Below are 20,725 nucleotides of genomic sequence, written 5' to 3' on the forward strand. Positions count from 1 at the left end.
TATCCAGAACTGGATGGCTGATCTAGACAGAATGCCTGAAACAAATACATACACAATTATCAAACAAACTTTTACGCAAGGAAGGTACATAAAGGTATTACCTCATATACTTGCACAAAACTTGATCGCCTTCTTTACTAGGAATCCCACACTACCTATTGAAACTGGAAGATGGCAAAACATACAAGTACATGACAGAAAATGTTCATTATGTGAGGAATTAGGTGATGAATTCCACTACCTATTTAAATGCCCTATATTTATAACAGAAAGAACAAAATATATTAACAGACAATACTATATAAATCCAAATACAATAAAATTTTACTCGCTTGCATCAAGCGAGAACAATAAATGCCTACAAAATCTAAGTTTATTTTGCAATAAAATCAGTAAATACTTAAGACGAAATAAATTAATTAATCTGCATTTGAACTTCCTATGTTTCGTTTTAATAGGGGTTTTCAAAAAAATATGCAAACGTGAAAATAAACAATTACCCAAATTTATAAAGGGCTAACAGGTTCCCCACGTGCAGTCTTACAATATACTAAGACAACACAATAGGGAAATAAACCCAATACAAAATAAAATATAAAACAAAAAAACCAATACCATCCTGCCTAAATCTCCGACCTCCTGGCAGATCATGTTAATTCGACCAACCTTGCTATCCCCAGACCAGAGTGAATACTTTTGCTGATCTGGTAAATAGTAGGGTTGTCAGCAAGTCCCATACCCTGAAAGTTAAATTAAATCAAATCTTTATTAAATGAAATAATGTTTAGTCATGCTATAAAACAACTGCAAATAAATCCGAGACATGAAATTTTAAAGTTATGTTATCAATATGTACCCCATGTAAATTTTGTTTTCTTCTGTATAGTGTATATATCATTATATGAACAATTATGCCCTCTGTATTATAAGTATTTAAGTATGTATATATGCTGTTTTCCCTTAATGGTTATGTTGACTTATGCTCTGAAATCTAAAGATTGACATTGTTTCTTTTTCCTTGATTCATGATTGTTGTCAGATTGTTTTTCAACTTTTTGTATGATTTGTTTGTTGTTTCCACAGGTGGAAGTAACGTACCCTGGATAGTATTTTTTTAGGAGCCCAATATATTCCAATAAATATATAAAATCATGTTTAATGAGAAAAAAAATTGACAAGATGTGTTTGTGAAACACAATGTCCCCCTATTTGATGTTTGACCTTGACCTTGTGAAGAATGACCTTGACCTTTCACCACTCAAAATGTGCAGCTCCATGAGATACACATGCATTCCAAATATCAAGTTGCTATCTTCAATAATGCATAAGTATTCATAAAATAAGCGATTTAGGCAACATATATTTGAACTCTGACCTTGAAGGATGACCTTGACCTTGACCTTTCACCACTCAAAATGTTCAGCTCCATGAGATGCACATGCATGCCAAATATCAATCTGCTATCTTCAATATTGCAAAAGTATTTATAAAATAAGCGATTTGGGCCACATATATTTGACCTCTGACCTTGAACGATGACCTTGACCTTGACCTTTCACCACTCAAAATGTGCAGCTCCATGAGATACACATGCATGCCAAATACCAAGTTGCTATCTTCAATATTGCAAAAGTTATTGCAAAATGTTAAAGTTGGCGCAAACAGACCAACAGACCAACAGACCAACAGACAGGGCAAAAACAATATGTCCCCCACAACATATAGTGTTATGATTTCAATAACAGAGGGTGGGGATTTGTTTTCATGGCTCTTTGTCAATTTGTTTTTCATTAAACATGATTTTATATATTTATTTGAATATATTGGGTTCCTAAAAAAAATAATATATATAATACTATCCTGGGTACGTTACTTCCACCTGTGGTTGTTTCTTTTTCAAATATAACAAAACAATAGATATATCGTCGACTCACCTAAATTCGCGACTAACCTAGATTCGCGGATTTTGTTTTCGTCACGTTACCGGTACCAATATTTGTTTCTTCGCATGCGTGATCGTGGCGATATGCAAATGAATATTAACTCGATTGGAACGATTGACGATTTGTGTTCATTGTTTGTTGGTTGGTTGGTTCGTTCATTCTTTGGTGCGTTGTTTGGTTGGTTGGTTCGTTCGTTCATTTATTCATTCATTTATGTATTTATGTTTATTTTTGTTCATTAGTTCGTTCGTGTGTTCATTGGTTCGTTCGTTTGTTTATGAGTTCGCACGTTCGTTCGTTCGTTCTTCCATCCGTACATCCAGCCCTCCGTCCATCTGTCTATCCATCCATTCATCCATCCATCCATCCATCCATCCATTTATTCATTCTTTCTTTCTTTTTTCTTTCTTTCTTTCTTTCTTTCTTTCTTTCTTTCTTTCTTTCTTTCTTTCTTTCTTTCTTTCTTCTCTCTTTCTTTCTTTCTTTCTTTCTTTCTTTCTTTCTTTCGTGTAGTCATTCATTCATTATTTCTTTCATTAATTCATTTCATTTATTTCATTTATTTTGTGTTAAACTTTTATTATAATAACCTTTTTTAAATTAATTAATTGTGTTTATTTTCTTTTTAAATATATGAGTGTAAAAAAACCTACTTAATAAAATATGATTATAAAAAACTTTCTAAATTGATATACTGTCAATAACTAAAATGTATATTTAATAGAAAAGCGATTAAACCATCCCGATCATTCAGTAAGTTGCTTGATAAATATTAAATTGATACGATTATTTGTCATAATGTATGTCTATGTTAATGTGTGTATGCATTCAAAACTTGTTCGTATGTAAAAGTCTTCAGGAAAATATCATCGGTGAAGTACCATGTGTGCTTTTCACAGTACAATACAAGTTTAAACTCTCAATGACGAGAACATAATTCAAGGCACGTTATGAAATATCTTAATAATCTATGCACAACTTTGGTTTCTATCACAGCACATAATACATGTGAAATAAAAATTCGCTAGCAAGACATCTAATTCCTTTATAAAATACGATTTTTAGTCTTAACTTCTCTGTTGAATTTTAAGTAAGATATTAACTGCCTACATGTGATGCAAATTACTTGTTTTATGATTTACTTAATTGTATGTGTCGTCCTCAGTTAAATCCAGGTGTGTGTTTTTCTTCCTGAAATCACTTCTTCGACTTTGATGTCATCTATACTCTTCAATTAAAAAGTTAACGGCGCTATTTTCAGACTCTTAATGCGATTTTTATTTCAAAATTGGGGTCCATATTATTTTGCCTATGCTATCTTAACAAACATGTTACAACAATAAAGCAGCGGAAGTCTACACTGTGTATTAGCAACCTGCTGTGGTGATTCCTTCGATCCCTTTGAGCGTCAAGTTATCTCATATAGAACTGTGAATGTAAACAAACTTATACTTCTACTATTGCGTTGGTAGCACCCGTGAATACAAAGTATCACCGCTATTTGTTGAGAACTAAAAAATGTTTCCCTGACATATCAAATTTAACCCTGATATAGTAGTATTAACTATGAACGGGGTTACACAACATCACACTATACTTGTTTATCAGCATCTATTACCAGCCTCATACAAATACGATGCGACAATGACTTTTATAATGCATGAATATACACTTCCACGAGACGTATTATTCGCAAGCATTTGTAAACTTCTATTAATAACCAACCAATGAATACATATCCAGAAGCCGGGGCCTTATGATCGCAATTATGGAAAGAATTGACCTTTAACTGAAGTAAGCAAAGGAAACGTAGCACCTAGCTGACCCATTCTCTGTATGTTCGAACGCAGGTTGGATGTAAAGTGTGCTGTTTACTATCGTTTCTCACTACCTGAGCGTAACCGTCGCTTGGCTTGAGTCAAACAAAGAATGAACCACAGCATAATTATAATAGTAAATATATTGATATTAAAGAGCATTGTATTAAATTATCAAGCAACTACAATAAAACTTGAGCTGTGCTTGCCAAAAGACCATAAGACCCATTTTCGCGTGACGTGGCTATGAAAGTGTGATTTAAATGTTTGGAAAGAAAACTTCATGTAAATCAAATATTAACATACTAGTACTATATATTTCGAAGATGAAGAAATAAACCCATAATAATATAAAGAAGTGAAACTCCAGCTGCTGGAGCAGTATTGAATTTTCATTAAAAACAATTAGTTGGTCTTTTATTTAAGGCAAGTGACCGATTGCCCAAACAGTACAAAACAGCACAATACAGCACAATACAAACCCACATAAACACAAAATATGAATATTTAAGCTGGGGTCATCGCCTTGGAACGGTCAATGCAAAGCATTGGGGGTTTAAACCTGGTTATAGAGCGCTCAACCTCACACTTGGCCCAGCAATATTCATAATGCATTTAAGTGGAAATAAAATTTAACGTCATAGCATTGTTACTCAAATTAAATAATAATAAAAGGGAATTAAAACGCATTCAATTTAATTACTATTTAATTACTCAATTGCATTGAAGATACAAGAGTAACAGCGTTGCAACTTTTTGACGAACGATCAAATAAAACTATTAACAATTGTCAACTACATTCCTTCTTTATAGAACAAGATTTGAGAATATAGCATCATGGAGTTAATATCTCAGATAATCAACGCGCAAATACAGGAAGAAGCAGCAATAATGGGTGTAAAAATTCCATATTACATAGCTTGGTTGTTTATGTGACTGCTAAAAAAATAAATACAAATAATTAAATCAAACAAGAAACGCCTATCAGAGAGAAAATATAAAGAAAATGGAACGTTATAAACCCAATGACCTATGCATGTAGATTACAACTGGGAAAGTCGGTCGTATGACGTCACAAAAATCCATAATTACATAATGACGTGAACAAATTCCAGGGGCAGTACTAAATAAAAATATTAATGGGGCTGTGCTACTAATAAAACAAGTTTAGGTGATTTAATATTAAGAAGCAAATGAATAAAATGGTAATTCCATTAAAGCGACATTATTGGAATCAAACAGTAAATAATAAAACACTTAATCTATAATATGTTGCTAACAATATTTGCAAACATGAGAAACTTTCGTTCTTTATTATAATCATATTTTAAAACATGATAACATTGTGATGCTTTGACTTTAAATGAATGCAATTAAAAATTTACAAATAGTATTATCGGTTAATTGATGTATATATACGCTACTTATTGAACGATTTCACTGAGCTAACAGCGGTCAATGTGGAAATGACGTTTAATCGACAGAACTCTCCAAATTTTTCAATCGTTTCGCGTTGCAACGCTTTATAATTTTCAGGTTTTTAAATCGTCAATAGATGCATATAATGGATATTTTAGAGCAAGGCTATTGTTCAGTATTACTGTTTCGCAAAAAATATCATAACTACAACACAAATTTGATAGTTTGAAACATTTTTTTCATTTTGTCAATTTGCCAAAACGTAAAAAGGTCCCTTTACTAGGTCAACGTGCGCTTTTCTTATTTATCATCATTACGTCTGCAAATTAGCAACACTGTAAAATAATAAATCAATTGCAATGTTATGCTATGTCATACATATATTTTCATAAAATAATAAATGTGTAATATATTATAATGCATTACATTGTTGAAGCCTTTTGTCTCTGTGGAAAAAAATACTGTGTAATAATTACAATGTTGTAACATCCTAAAGCGTTTAGATTGTCAAAAGTATTTACATTTTATTTTTCAAAGTCACCGTAATCACACTGCAAACTGTTTTAACTGTGAATCCCATAACGGATTATATGAGTCTCTGCGCACTTTATGATACTAAGGTTGCTTTGGATACGGTTTAAAACCGAAGTCCCTTAAGTACCAGTGAAAAATAACAATTACCGAATGGTTAATTAACAACTTGTCGAAAACGTGCTCAAAGCTTTTCAAAGAGAAAACTTGTTTACTGAACAAATATCTACATGAAAACACCTATAAAAAGCATTAACAAATTCAAAGTGTATCCACTCACCCTCAAAGAGAGAGTATTCTCCAGTCGATGAAACAACACGGTCGTTGTTGTCTTTTTATATCTAAATTATGGATATCTGGAGGATTTTTAGTAGTTTCGATACGGAAAAAACACTTAATATTTCAACTATTCATATATTTAAAAATCAATTATGGCCATCCAGTTATAGGACAAGGGTAAGGCAGAATTTTCACCAAGCACCTTATCATGAAGGTCGAAATCCATATCAATTGCTTGACAATTAAACACTGGGGAGCAGGGTAATTTGATATCTTCTTGCCACCAGCCAGCACTGTGGAATGAAAACAACTGATAAGAAAGATGAAATGTCCTCCAGTGTTTTAATTTTCTAAGATCATGATATTATCAATTTGCAAATAATCAGATGAGAATGAAAAAAATACACGTTAAAGAATAATCTTCTTGCACAAAATGTTGAATTATTCACTATATATTCTTAAGAAAATAATCAGGTCATAATTCTTTTTATTTTGTAAAATACAATTTAGCTACATCTGAATTAATAATCAATAACTGAATACATATATTTGCAGTTTTAGATTATGATAATTGTTTGCAAATGTATTTATGAATAAAGCATAACATTTGAATCTGACTGAAAAATAACAGCATTAATTAATTGATAACGAGACTTTAAAAGGAGCCACTTTTCCAGTTTATATTTTACTGAAAACATAGATATGAATTTATTTTACTGAAAACATAGATATGAACAGACATGGATATGAATAATCTCCTTACTCAATATTGGATTGTAATGAATTCACAGTATATAATGTTTCTATTCCCTTCTGTTATAGGATACAATATGTACAGAAAAAGTATATAAATGGTAAATACAACCGGTCTAATATTCAGAGCAATGACAGTTTTAGAAAATACACTGTCTTTTATATGAGTTATAGTTTAAACAGTCTGGGGTCCAATCATTTATTTTAATTTATCTTAAAAGTTGAATGGGTAAAGAAATATTATCTTTATGGAAAAAACGAAGTTTGCGCATTCCGTCGGTGTGTAATTTATGGTATATATATGGTATTCACTGGTATATTATTGTGTATTCACTACAATAATTTCAAAATCAGAACCTTACGGAAAACGTAAACTTTTTTTAAATAAAAATTATAGTTCTTGATCTGCTTGCAGCGTATACACTACTTTTGTCTTTATTTTTTTTGGCACATTGAGCTCTAGATTTTCCACAAAATTCAGATCTATACATTGACCGCTAGATTATCAATCCATATCTTGTTACCTTAAGACTATTATAACATTATTTTTGTGAAATATTGATAGAAACGTGTTCTAACACGTAAGTTAGCTTAACAATTGTCAGTCAATACCTGATGCCACATGGATTCGAATCATACATGGGGCAGATGTTTTTTCACCCTTTTAAGTGCCCTTCTATTTTCAAACTGATCAGATGGTGTCAGCTTTATGGTAAAATAGCTTTTAAGTGAAATCATTATTGAAAACTACACTAACAAAAATGTACATTTTAAAGAAATACTGCTATAGCCCGATCGGAATTATTTATTAATTGAAACCAACCTGTTAAAAACACATTTTCATAAGATCTTTAGTTTCTTAATAGTAATTAAACATCCTTTATCCGATGTATCCATCAAAGAACAGTCTATCACAAGTGTGTAGTATCCATTGTTTCTTTCCTTCGAAGTACAGTTTATCACATTTTTGTAATATTCATACTTTCTTAATACCATACACCTTTCATGTATCCTTCGAAACACAATTTATCACATGTTTGTAATAGCCATGCTTTCTTAATAATATACACCATTAATAAATCAACAACATTGAATATATTCCTATTTTCTTTTTGTTATGCACCCCCAAAATTGTTTGGGGAGCATTTAGCCGCCGCTTCGTCTGTCCGTCCGTCCGTGCGTCCGTCCGTCCGTGCACAATTTATGTCTGGGCTATTTCTCAGCAATTAATGACCGGAATTCAATTAAACTTTATGGGAAGCTTCACTACCAAGAGGAGATGTGCATATTATCAGCCTGTTCTCGTCGGATGATTTTTCACAGAGTTATGGCCCTTTGAAAATTTCCATTGTACATATAGTGCAATTCTTGTCCGAGCTATTTCTCCGCAACTTATTACGGGAATTCAATGAAACTTTATGGGAAGCTTCACTTCCAACAGGAGTTTGCATATTATCAGCCAGTTGTGGTCGTATGATTATTCACAGAGTTATGGCCCTTTGAAATTTTCTATAAACTGTACATGTGCAATTCTTGTCCGGGCTATAGTATAACAATAGTCTATCTGATTGAAGCTAAAATAAGAAGGTACAGTCTTGTAGTCACTCACTAAGTTTAATCTGTATATTTGCCCGACATTGTTGTTGGCCACTTAAACAAAAAGATGTAAGATTAATTCGAAAATACTATTGCAGATGTACATTTGATTTACTTTGGATAACATAATACTAACGCTATCAACAAAACATGAAGGGGATAAATAATCATATCTTGATTTATAAACGGATCAAAATTAGTTTTAATCCTGAAGATTTCAATTAGTGTGAGATATATTTGCGACATACCACTTAAAATGTTTACTTGCAATAAAGACTCATCATACATGATCTCTATCTTTGTCTAAAAATACTTTGACCAAACAGGATGCTTTCGTTCTGGTTTTAAGACAAACAAATTGAAACTACAATTGCACCCGCTTGTCCCTATTTCTCGAAAATTCTGAAGTCGGTTATTAGAAACACTTTCTTAAGTCGCTTATGATATGGAATTTTTTTACTTTTTCAAAGTTTATTGTTTTAATCAAAAAGCATGTGTGTTGTGAACTTTACAACTACCTTTCATTCTAAGGTTTAGATATTTTTTTGCTTCAAAAGTGTTTGATACATTTATTGCAATTAAAGAAAAGACACTGTAATCCAATCTTTAAAAACCGACGTGATTCAATCATTGCTACAAGTAGTTTGAAAGCCTTGGAACAATGCATTCGATGCAAAGCATCGAAAGATGTAAACCGTTTTAGCGCACAAACCTCACACGTGGACGAGATATATTCTCAAAGCATTTAATTGCAAAGAAAAAATCGACTACCATTAAAGGCCATCATACCATTTTCACGTTTTGGTAAATTGCCAAAATTAAAAAACGTTGTTTCAGATTCGCAAATTTTCGTTTTAGTTATTATATTTGTGAGAAAACAGCAATACTGAACATTAACCGTATCCAAAATATCCATTTAATGCATCTTTTGACGATTTAAAAACCTGAACATTATAAAGCGTTGCAACGAGAAACGATTGAATAATTTGGAGAGTTCTATCTATTGAACTGCCCACTGTTCTTTTTAGCTGCTTTTATTATATGTTAAAAAGTTTTTGCAAAATGGTCAGCTTACCCGTTTGTTTTGATATGATTTAAAGCACTTGTGACATGCTTTACTCGTTTCATTTTGAGAAAAATATGAAGTTCTGCACTGACAACTTGAGTTACCTGTCCTTATTAAGACAGCCGAAACAGTCAAAAGCCTTCAAACACACAGTAACACATCGAAACAGTCAAAAGCCTGCAAACACGCAGTGACTAACACAGCCGAAACAGTAACAAGCCTGCAAACACGCAGTTACTAACACAGCCGAAACAGGCAAAAGCCTGCACACACGCAGTTACTAACATAGCCGAAAGAGTCAAAAGGCTTTCGACTGTTTTGGCTGTGTTAGTAACTGCGTGTTTGCAGGCTTTTGACTATTTCGGCCATGATTCTCAACAAAAAACGACGCCATATGATTGATAAAAAATTGAAAACATATCTAATTGGATCTCTTTCTATGATAGTATGGAAACTGAACAAAAAACTACTTGATTCAATACATATATCCGTTAATTTAGTATTCTTATTATAGAATGCAAAACAAATGTGCCCACTTTTTATGACAATTTGGTAAAGAAAGATACGTAGCAATTTAACACATTTCTTAAATACATTATTATAGTACCACTGTGTGTGCGGTATGCATACCGGTACATCAAATTATTTGCAAATATTGTATAGCTAAAAAGTGCATGTATATACTTTTTTTTAATATATTTAATTTTCGCGCTTTCCGCGTTCCCGTCAATGCAAAAATGTATGACAGCGCGAATATTCACCAGTATTAAAACATCCAACGATATTTATCCATTTAATATATATTGTTCGTATACGTGTCAATAGTCGGGTGCGGAAAAAAGTTTTTCGCGAGGAACACGTGCACCCCTGTCTGCCACATTCTTTGTACGAGCGCTTCTGTGGGAGACTGCGTTTCCCTCGAATCAGATCTGTGATGATGACGTCAGCATGATTCAGGGTCTCTGACGTCACATGGTCGTATGCGGCGTGCGGCGCCCTGGTTGAAGGTAGCAGAATCTTTATTTATTTTTTAATCTGCCCTCTGTCTCGTGGCCTTGTACAGGTATGTGGAGGCATCTTTCTTCGTATTCCGTACGAATGGGACATCGGATAATGGTCGCTTTTACTGGTATATTGATATAGTTTCGACCTTAATTCCGTGAAAATTCTTTTAGCAAATGTTTCCTTAATATATATGGATTAATTGCTTATGTTTCTGTATTTTCCTAGATGATTTGGGGTAATTATATGCAGCGGAAAAGTAAAAACCGTTAGAATCGCGCACATTTTCAAGTTTCAGGGATTGTAAAAATACAATGGTTTTACTCTATACATATAACTTATAACCAACACTGATAACATGCACAAAACATAGAAGGCTCCTTTACTTTGAAAGTGTAGATAAGAGCGGGATCCTCAAGTATACTCTCGTGCATGGCGACCACGACGTTCGACTACTCGTTGTTCTGCAGTGCCGTGGTGGACGGCCGGCTGACTGCAAGGAATGCTGGCCGAACGGCGAAGTAAACGTATGCTAACGCCACGAGAAACACGTGTTTTGTTGATGCATTAGAAGAATTTTGCATTGTTAACTGGGTAAGCTTATCTATTTTTATATGTTTAAAACACTAACTCAAATTTTATCTTCTTATTACCACCGATTCAGCTTTAGTATTTGAAAGGTGAGAGACGATGACCATGTGTCATGTTTACTTATATGATTGATCAACAGCCGTGTTTTGGTAGGCTTGCAAGTTACCAAAGTATCTACATTATATTTGTAATTCTCAAGATTATATCCTTTATATGGAAGTTTTGTTTTTATTTACGATATGTCCTAAAATGGTCATTAACTTATGAAATGTCACACCCATACCTACACAAGGATTTCCTTAAACGTATTCGGAAATGTAAATAGGTCGGAGCGAATACTTCCTGCGAGTTAACTAATTCACGCGTCATCGTGGAGCTTTCTGCTGTCATTCCAAACCATGCAGTATCAGATCTGTATGGATGAAGCATGAATAAAAAAGCACCGAAGAACGTTTTCCGAAATGCCGAGTTTCATGACATGTGACATCATGATATAAAGGACCAACTAATTGTATATAATAAGAATTCAATACTGCTCCAGCAGCTGGGGTTTCACTTCTTTATAATGTATTGAGGTCTACTACATAAGTGTGTAATAATATTTAAATACAATAACAATCTGGACGTTTCATAGTTTTGAAGCAGTAATCATTACATATGGTTAACCAATGACCGCTATTACATGTATTTACATTGCCGATATATATTAAACAATATGCAGGTTTCAAACACATAACACTTCCATACGAAATCATATTTAACTTTATCCAACAAAATGCATTTTAGCAGCTTCCAAGATATATTGAATGTTAAGGCAATATTTGAATACATAGCCAGTAAATACATGCATGGCTTTATTTTGGTGGCGCATTGATATTTACCAACTGCTGCAATTTCTGGTTTTTAAGTCGATGAGAAACAGACATACTTTTAAAAACTGTGTTTGCTTTTAAAAATGCCATATTCTGGACTCAACATCGCAAATAACTTTGGTTATTTGGTTTTGGTAAATTTATATCAAATTTATCAGTGCAATGTAAGCATAAATGCATTGAGGTCTACTTGCGAAAAGTTTGCATAACATTTAATTGGATGTCGAGAAAGTTCAAAACTTGGGTTAAATAGCTAAGTCGAAAAACTGGTCCACATTACACGTTTACCAAATGTGTGTTAGTAGAAAACCTTTCAGGACTGAAATGAACATAAAGATTGCAACAACTGGCTACGATATTGTTGCGTTATTTTCACAGATATTTCCACTTTTGATATATAAAAAATAATAAAAATAGTCCTTAATAAGCACGCTGTATCAGTGTAGAACAGTTGGAATATTGTCAATAGCATATAATAAAAAAATACCGCATTACACAAATCCAATGTTCTTTGATAATAAAACGCTTCAAAACGATTTGTTATCGATCAAGGTTTATGATAATGTTCGGAGAATACCGAATGCGCTAAAAATATTTTTTTTAAATCATGAAAGCAAGCCATTTCAACCTGTTTACTTGCAGTGACGTGTCCCCAAAAAGTGTCCAACCGCTCCGAGCTTAATCCAAATTCAAACAAATATGAATGAAATGGTTTCCTAAGATGTCTTCTTTAAACTCAACGTGTATACTACAAATAGTATAATGTGATTTCTATTTAGTTTATATTTGGTTTCTCGCCGACATGGTGACGAATAAAACTAAACGTAGAATTCAATACGCATGTTAAAGTATCATGGTCTTTACGTTAAACACTTCCCCTTTATACCCCCGTCACACCGGACTGGCGTCCTTACTGCGTCTTTACGGCGACCCAGGTCGCAGTGAGGACGCCATAGACACCGGAGGGAAGCAGTAAGGACGCGTAAGGACGCAGTGAGGACGCCGAAAATTGCTCAGGACGCTAGCCCACGGCTACCACTTTGAACATGTTCAAAGTAGTCGCCGAAGTCCAGCGTTTTACGGCGTTCTGTTAAGGACGTCGTAGGGATGCCGTAGAGACGCAGTCGTCGTAGTAGGGACATGGTCCCTGTAAGTTCGCCAAGGACGTAGTGTGGTCGCCGCTCAAACCCACAGAAAATGATCATTTACTGCAAGGCGACAGTACGGCGACCTTATTGCGACATTAGTACGTCCTTTGTACGTCTATTGCGTCCTCAGAACAACTATAGTCGCAATAAGAACAAAGTAAGAACGCCAAGGACGCCGCTCAGACACTGTATGGTCGGCTTTGGTCGCCGTAAGGACGCAGTACGAACGCGGTAAGGTCGCCAGGGACGTATTAAGGACGCCGTGAGGACGCGCAGAACGCCATAAACCAGGACGCTGGTGTGACGGGAAGGCGAAAAACAGCATTTTTACCCAAAAAGTCATTGGCGTCCTTACTACGACAATCAGAAATTTCCAGAAACACAGTCGTAGGTCGCCGTAAGAACGCCAGTCCGTGTGACGGGGCCTTTTTACTAACACACGTTAACACAGATTTACATATTTAGTACATAACGATGGACAATACACAATTAACAACAAATTAACGCTTATTACACAAATTATTACATATTACTTCATGTATGTATTTCTACTTGTTCTAGATTTAAAAAAAAACTTTTTTTTCTTACATATTTGAAAACGGCTAACGCTTCAGTGTTGAGTCTATAGTAATTGTGTATTGCGTAGTGTATTGCGTTTTGTACCATACTGCGGTAGATACACAATTATATCCTCCTAAACATCAGTTTTGTTTCTTTCAGTGCTTGATTTGTTTGCAAAAAGCTGGAGTAATAAATGCCATATGAATCAATACCAATTTCTGTTCCAGGCGTTTGGTATTGTCCATTTAGATTAGCATATGTACAACCATTGTACCACCAGCCTCCGTGGTCATGTTTTGCACACAAGAACCCGTTGACTTCTCTGTCATACGTGGAAAATGGATATCCTCTTGAGTCTTGAAGGGAGTCACCTGTTGAATGTATATATACAGTCGTTAAACTACTTTCTACGCCAATGTGTGTGAAGTACAAATACAGTAAAGATGTATACTTATGCCCGGAATAACAATTTTCGAAAACAAACTAGAAATATAAATATGTCTTACATAATGAAGAACACAATTAGACATACGACTCCAATGCTGAACTTTTAAAAAAGGTCGAATCTTCGACTGGGTTAAATTAATTCTTACACGACACGCTGCTTTATTCTTAAAAAAAGTGAAATCAAGCGGGGGGGGGGGGGGGATTTCTGAAATAACTATGTGCGGAAAATAGTTATGAAAACGTGCGGGAAACTGTGCGATAAAATGAATGTGCTTACAGGCGCTCTTTTAAAATTATGTTAACCTTACTGTTCATGTGTACGTAATAATGTTTATAATACATTTAACACAAATCGTATTCTTTATTTATTTTTTTCTGCTTTTAATATTCATTAGCGTGTTACATTCAATTTATTATCGTTACAAATTACGTCATATTGTATATTTGATTTTTATCAATGAACCTGACGTCAACAATTTTAAAGAATGAAATAAACGCCGTATTGTTTTTATGGTTAGATGACGTCATTGAATGTACGTTGTAGACAGATGGGCAGAGAAAAATGGTCCGAGTGCATTTACTTTAAAACACAGAGTAAGGAAAAATAAAAGTGTTAGAATCGAAAAAGTATTTTCTATAATATTTTGTTGTCAAATATATTATTGCTTAAGATAGTGATGCAAGAAAAATATTGAAAAACAAATGATTTTAATCATAGTTCAAACTTCAATAGAATGTGAAACAAAGACCCAGTGGACAGAAGAACTGTCGGACAGACACATTGTGTATATGCGTCAAAACGCACTGTCAGTCGTTAAATATTAAAGGTTTACATTTTAAGGTTTAGACTGTTTACATTAGGTTTAACAAATGAATGCTTCCTACCTCAATTAAAACAAAAAAAATCGTTATATAGTGGCATCATATTCGTTCTTGTTGTTTCGGTTATGTACAATAGTAACTACCAATACAATTTAATCGACTTCACTTGACGTGCTGTACGTTGCTGCATAAAGGAGTCCTGTTCGTTATTGCACAAAATGCAAGCGTATTGCAGCGTCTTACATCAGAGCAAGAAATGTAATACAGTTGCCGATGAGTGACAATAATGAAAAATGTCTATCTGTTTAAACTGTAACCGTTAACATATTCAAGAATCTTAAAGTGCACTACTTTCAGATTTCTATGTGTGGGTTGTTTTTAACTTTTTTAAATATATTTGTATAGAAAACACACAGCAGGTAAACATGATCACAGGAAATGGTTAACAGATGCTTTGATTTATGGTGGAAAATATAATAAATCGAAATGAATGATCGAATCAGTATATGACCATATTCAGAACGGCACTGGTCTCTGATTGTAGAACATTTGATATGAGCTGCCTCCGATCTACACCAAACGTATTTTAATCTTACCAGCAGTTCCATGCCCACTGTCAGCATGCAGCGTGTAACTAGGTGATGCCGACAAGTTAAAGTTAGGAAACACTTCATAAGCCATGGTTCCATCAGCTGCCATCAAGTCGATCCGAAGTTCTGATTGCACGTTGAATGTCATGGCATATATGTACTTCAAACCTAAAGATAATATTTAATTATTTCAAAAACCACATTTATATTGTTATACTGTTACGCCACACAGATGGTTAGCGTGTGGCTATGATATTAATTGGTATCTTCAATATTGCAAAAGTTATGGCAAATGTTAAAGTTTGACCAAACAGACCAACGTACAGACCAACAGACCAACAGTCAGGGCAAACACAATATGTCCCCCACTATAGTGGTGGGGACATAATAATCAAATTATAACCAAAAACTAATTTCTCTGAAAAAAAAATCACTATCAAATATATATAATATAAGAAGGTATTCAACTAAAAATGACCCGAAAACGGGATGTATCGCTTTGAACAGTCATAACTTCATCAATTGTGCAGCGATGTCCATGAACTCGGTCTTATTCATCGAAATGTTTGTTTATGTTTTAAATACATGTAGTCTGAACTAATTACAAACGTAAGAGCAAGTTTTATAAAAAAAAAAACAAGAGATGTGTTTGTTAGAAACACAATGCCCCTAATGCGCCGCTTTTTTCGTTGACCTTTGACCTTGAAGGATGGCCTTGACCTTGACCTTTCACCACTAAAGATGTGCAGCTCCATGAGATACTGTAAACGTATAGAAATCCGTCGGTATGAAATTTCGTGGTTTAATAAAAAACAACTAATTCGTTGACACGTAATTTCGTGGATTTCAAATTTTCGGTGAAGATTGACAGACATAATAATTAAACTTTTCTTAAAACAAGCAGAGTAATAACAAAGAATAATCTGCTAATCTTTGTTGACAGCAAGGCTTGAGGTTAATGTGCACTGAAGCATGAAAGTGTTGCCGATAATTGTCGACAAGAGCGAATAAGCGGCGATCTTGTGGGTCCCCGCTCGCTAATTGCCAGCAATGTTGTTTTGACAATATTTGCAATTCTCTGCTTAATCGGTCCCCTAGTAGTAACAATTGTAGTACACATGCATGCCAAATATCAAGTTGTAACTTCAATATTGCAAAATTTATTCAATATTGCAAAACTTTAACCTAAAACTTCAACCTAGGTTAAAGTTTTGGGACAGAATGACAGACAGACAGACAGAATGACAGACAGACAGGCCAAAAACAATATACCCCCGATCATTCGATCCGGGGGCATAAAAATACTGCCTTCTCCGGGAACCATAAACGCAAAATCTAGCGAGATACCACTGCGCAACGCGGGCTTGAATCAAATTAATGTGATGTAAATTATAAACGCTTTATTAAAACGTACAAGCATTTTTTTCTAATTATACACGAAATATAACACACGCTCTATTATTAAATGAGCTTGACAGATTACGAGCCATTAATAAACCAACACTTTTAATATTTTCCTTAGTGAGGCAGGGGGTGGATCGTACGCAAGTAACTGGCGTGGAGTAAGTGAGAAAAATAGTAACTGTTGTTCAAAATGGCGGTTAAAATACTTACGCGCAGGATGATCTAATGATATCAAGTTAACCTCGTATAAATCTTGTTGAAGCATTATCAATATTAAAAAAGGTTATTGAAGACTTAATACGCAAGTGCAGCGTTGTTCACGATTGACACGGTTCACTGTATGCGCTTTTTTAGACCGTATATACGGTTTTCTCAGCAGTTTTCATGGAACGGTGGACTTAAGAACCATCATAGTTTACCTTGCATGTGAACCAGGATGCTTCTAACAGGCAATCGCAATATTTGCATCAAAATTCGAAAATTAACCCCCATTTCCATAACTGTTGAGCACAGTAACCTCACTTTCAGTGACTGGTATACAAAAGTAACAAAGATATGAAGCAGACACTAACTTTTAGACAGATGGTGTAAAAACTACATGCCTCCCTTCGCGATAATTATAAAACAGTATTTAAATTAAATTGTGGTTTTTGGATTTCTTTTTATGCTACAAACATAAATGTTTCAGAAACCATGAGTTTGACGTAACGACTCCGCACAAAAGAAAGTAGGGAACGATCAGCAACCTCGGCGGAGTTCCGAAAGGCGTTCAATCCCTTCGGGAACACTACAACGTTAATGAAGCAAAACTACTACATTCTTTAAGACTTGGCATTACATCAAATGATTTAAACGAACTCAAGATAGAAAACGAACACGGCCCGTATTATAATTCATAATTTAAAGTGACTTTGACATTTAAATGCGATTCATATTGACGATGTTTTTTTTAATTATAAATTAATGATACAATGTAAGCAAATGATAAGTTATGAAACAGAGGTCATTTCATGTCAGCAGTATTCGAACATGAAATTATGAAGTTTTATGATTTTAACCCTTTACATTTTTTTAATTGTTAATATTATTTATAACCGTACTAAATGTATAAATAATGATCTTGTAGTGATATATGTATTTGTAATGGTACTGTCTTAAATGTCATGTAATAAGTATTAATGTTAAATATTTTTTTGTTAGTTGACTAGATGCCCAGGGTTTAAACACGAGTGCAAAGATCAAGTGATTTTATAACAGCGCATCTATACGTAATGTATACAAATGGCAACATTGTTCAATATCGTTTTGCGCGGATCAGATTGGGTATTTTACTGGTTAAAAATCATGAACAATCCCGGATGTGGACCTGAAGCATACCAATTTATATTTTTTTCTTAAATTAGAAATGCGTATCATGCTAAAACCAGTTAGGACATGTATTTGTTATACATTACAATATCAATGTCTTGACAATATGAGCTGATAAAAAGCAAAAGTATTGGTATTTGCTTATTAAGAAAGTATATTTTATTCCATATATTGTTATATCTATGAATACACTTTAGAGATCCAAGATGTCAGAATATTGATCAGTACGATATTTAAAGTAACTTATACTTGTTTGGCGCAGTAAAAGTAGTTTAACCCGTTTTGCGGCTTTGTGTTTTACATGAATGCATGACTATGTATAATATACAACACATAAGCTGTTCCATATGAATCCATTTAAACATTTTTCCACAGACGTGGCAAGACACTTTCGGAGCTTCGTGTTAATTCATAAGCTGTTTCATTTAACAGCCTTCCTATCTTAAACGTTTTGATGCATGTTGCACATGTAACCTTTCTTTCTTCATGTTCTGGAAGGCTGCATTTGTTCATTCCAAGAATCAATGGTTTTGTACGACTTCGAACATATTTCACTTGTGTATATTTTTTCATCAGAATGTGTCCTTAAATGTTGTTGAAGAGCGTATCTTGACTGACATGGCTTCGCACACAGTTTACACGAATACTTCGATGCATTGCCTAGATGAAGCTCATAATCATTCTTGTTTAAACAATACGTCGTAGTGAACACCTTCCCACACTGACTATAAACTTTTTGACTATCGATGTGGGAACGAGTGTGACGCTGCAGTGAATTTTTACAATTGAATGGTATCCACACCTTGGAAAATTGCACACGTAGTCGGATCAACTTAGAAGCTGCATGTGACGCTAAAGAGTATGCGAACGATGAAGCAACTCCGCACTCTTCGCATGTAGGTCGTCTCCGTTTGACGATGACATCTAAATGAAGACATGAAATCATTCGTCTAATTTGATTAAAGGCTCACCGATTCGAAAATGACTTTGTTAGACTGCGTCGATTACACATTCAATGACTCCAGCTATATTTGTCCATGAGCAATAAGTGTTTCTTATCTGTGTGTAGCATTAAAGGTTATACCAATTTTGCATGAAATTGATTCTTATTGTATAATTATAAGGTTTAAACCCTTTCACGGCGGCATCGAGGGGACATTTGCTTTTTTATTTTGAAATATTTCCAAATCTTCAAAAGTGATGTTCATGCATAATTCTCGCACATTTGAGAGATACTCGTTCTCATGTCTTGCTAATGATAATTGTATGCATCAGCAATAATTTAACAAGAAAGTTATATATACGTTAAAATCAGTTTGCTATAGGAAAACAACGTTAACCGTTTAGACGTATGCGGTGTATTTTGTCTAATTATTTGGACTAAAGTGAATACTTGCGCACGGAGGTGTGTATAAATGTGTATAAATGCGAAGGCATTTTCTAATTCAAACATGCGCACGTAAAATCAGTATGTGCGCAAGTAAAAGCAATACGAGCGCACGAGAAAGCAATACGTGCGCATGTGATAAATAGATCAATGAAATGGTAAAACGTGCGCACGCAGAACGTTAAGCATGCGCACATAAACATCAATACGTGCGCACATACATGTAATTCGTGCGCAAATGAAAGCAATACGTCCGCACGTGTATTGTTAAATATATTGTCCATTTGTCTGTGCCCCCGTACACTGTATTATGACTCCACAAATTATAGTAACACATCACCTATAAGAAAAGCAGATCTAAACATGCGTATTTTTATTATGTTTTCCTTTTTTATCTGTGTACTCTGACTTTTACATAAATACCAGTCACTTAAAGTGGGGTTACTGTGCTCAACAGTTATGGAAATGGGGGTTAATTTTCGATTTTTGATGCATATATTGCGATTGCCTGTTGGAAGCATCATGGCATCATAAACTATGATGGCTCTTAAGTCCACCATTGCATGAAAACTGCTAAGAAAACCTTATATATGGCCTAAAAAAATGCACATACATTGAAGCGTGTAAATCGTTCACAAAGGACACTTGCGTATTAAGTCTTCAAAAACTGTAGTAATATTGATAATGCATCAACATGATTTATACCGAGGTTAAATGGATATAAGTAGATCATCCTGCGCGTAAATATAATGTCAAATAAGTATAGTAAATGTACAAACCTTTCAAATTTTCGGACGAAAACATTAAAAAATCATCCGTTAACCGCCATTTTGAACAACAGTTACTAGTTTTCTCACTTACGTCACGCCAGTAACTTGCGTAAGATCCACCCCCTGGTGAGGCATTCTTTTTTTAAATCTATGACAGTTAGTTTGAAAATCGTCATAATTTCAGACTGTGTACAAGTGTATTTAACTTAACTCAGTCAAATAAATCAAAAACAAAAAATAAAACGTAGGTGTGTTTGTACATTGTTGTTATTATTTTCCCACAAACTGCCACTAAAGCGCTTTAATGTTTCCCTCTAAAGCCGGCTTGTCTCGTTTTATTTTGTAAACCGTGCTTTTAA

General features: G+C 34.2%; 1 protein-coding gene across 1 annotated transcript in view; it reads right to left on the reverse strand.

The window, feature by feature from the left end:
• Positions 1-13,656: 13,656 nt before the first annotated feature.
• LOC127868572 (ficolin-1-like) overlaps positions 13,657-20,725 on the reverse strand; it is a 9,202-nt gene continuing 2,133 nt past the window's right edge. The window contains exons 3-4 of the mRNA XM_052410453.1: positions 15,444-15,605; positions 13,657-13,949 (exon numbers count right to left, since the gene is read on the reverse strand). Of these exons, the coding sequence (XP_052266413.1) occupies positions 13,702-13,949; positions 15,444-15,605 (410 nt within the window). The 3' untranslated portion in view covers positions 13,657-13,701. The remainder of the gene's footprint in view (positions 13,950-15,443; positions 15,606-20,725) is intronic.

Source organism: Dreissena polymorpha, chromosome 1 (genome assembly GCF_020536995.1).
Source record: "Dreissena polymorpha isolate Duluth1 chromosome 1, UMN_Dpol_1.0, whole genome shotgun sequence".
Lineage (NCBI taxonomy): Eukaryota > Metazoa > Mollusca > Bivalvia > Myida > Dreissenidae > Dreissena > Dreissena polymorpha.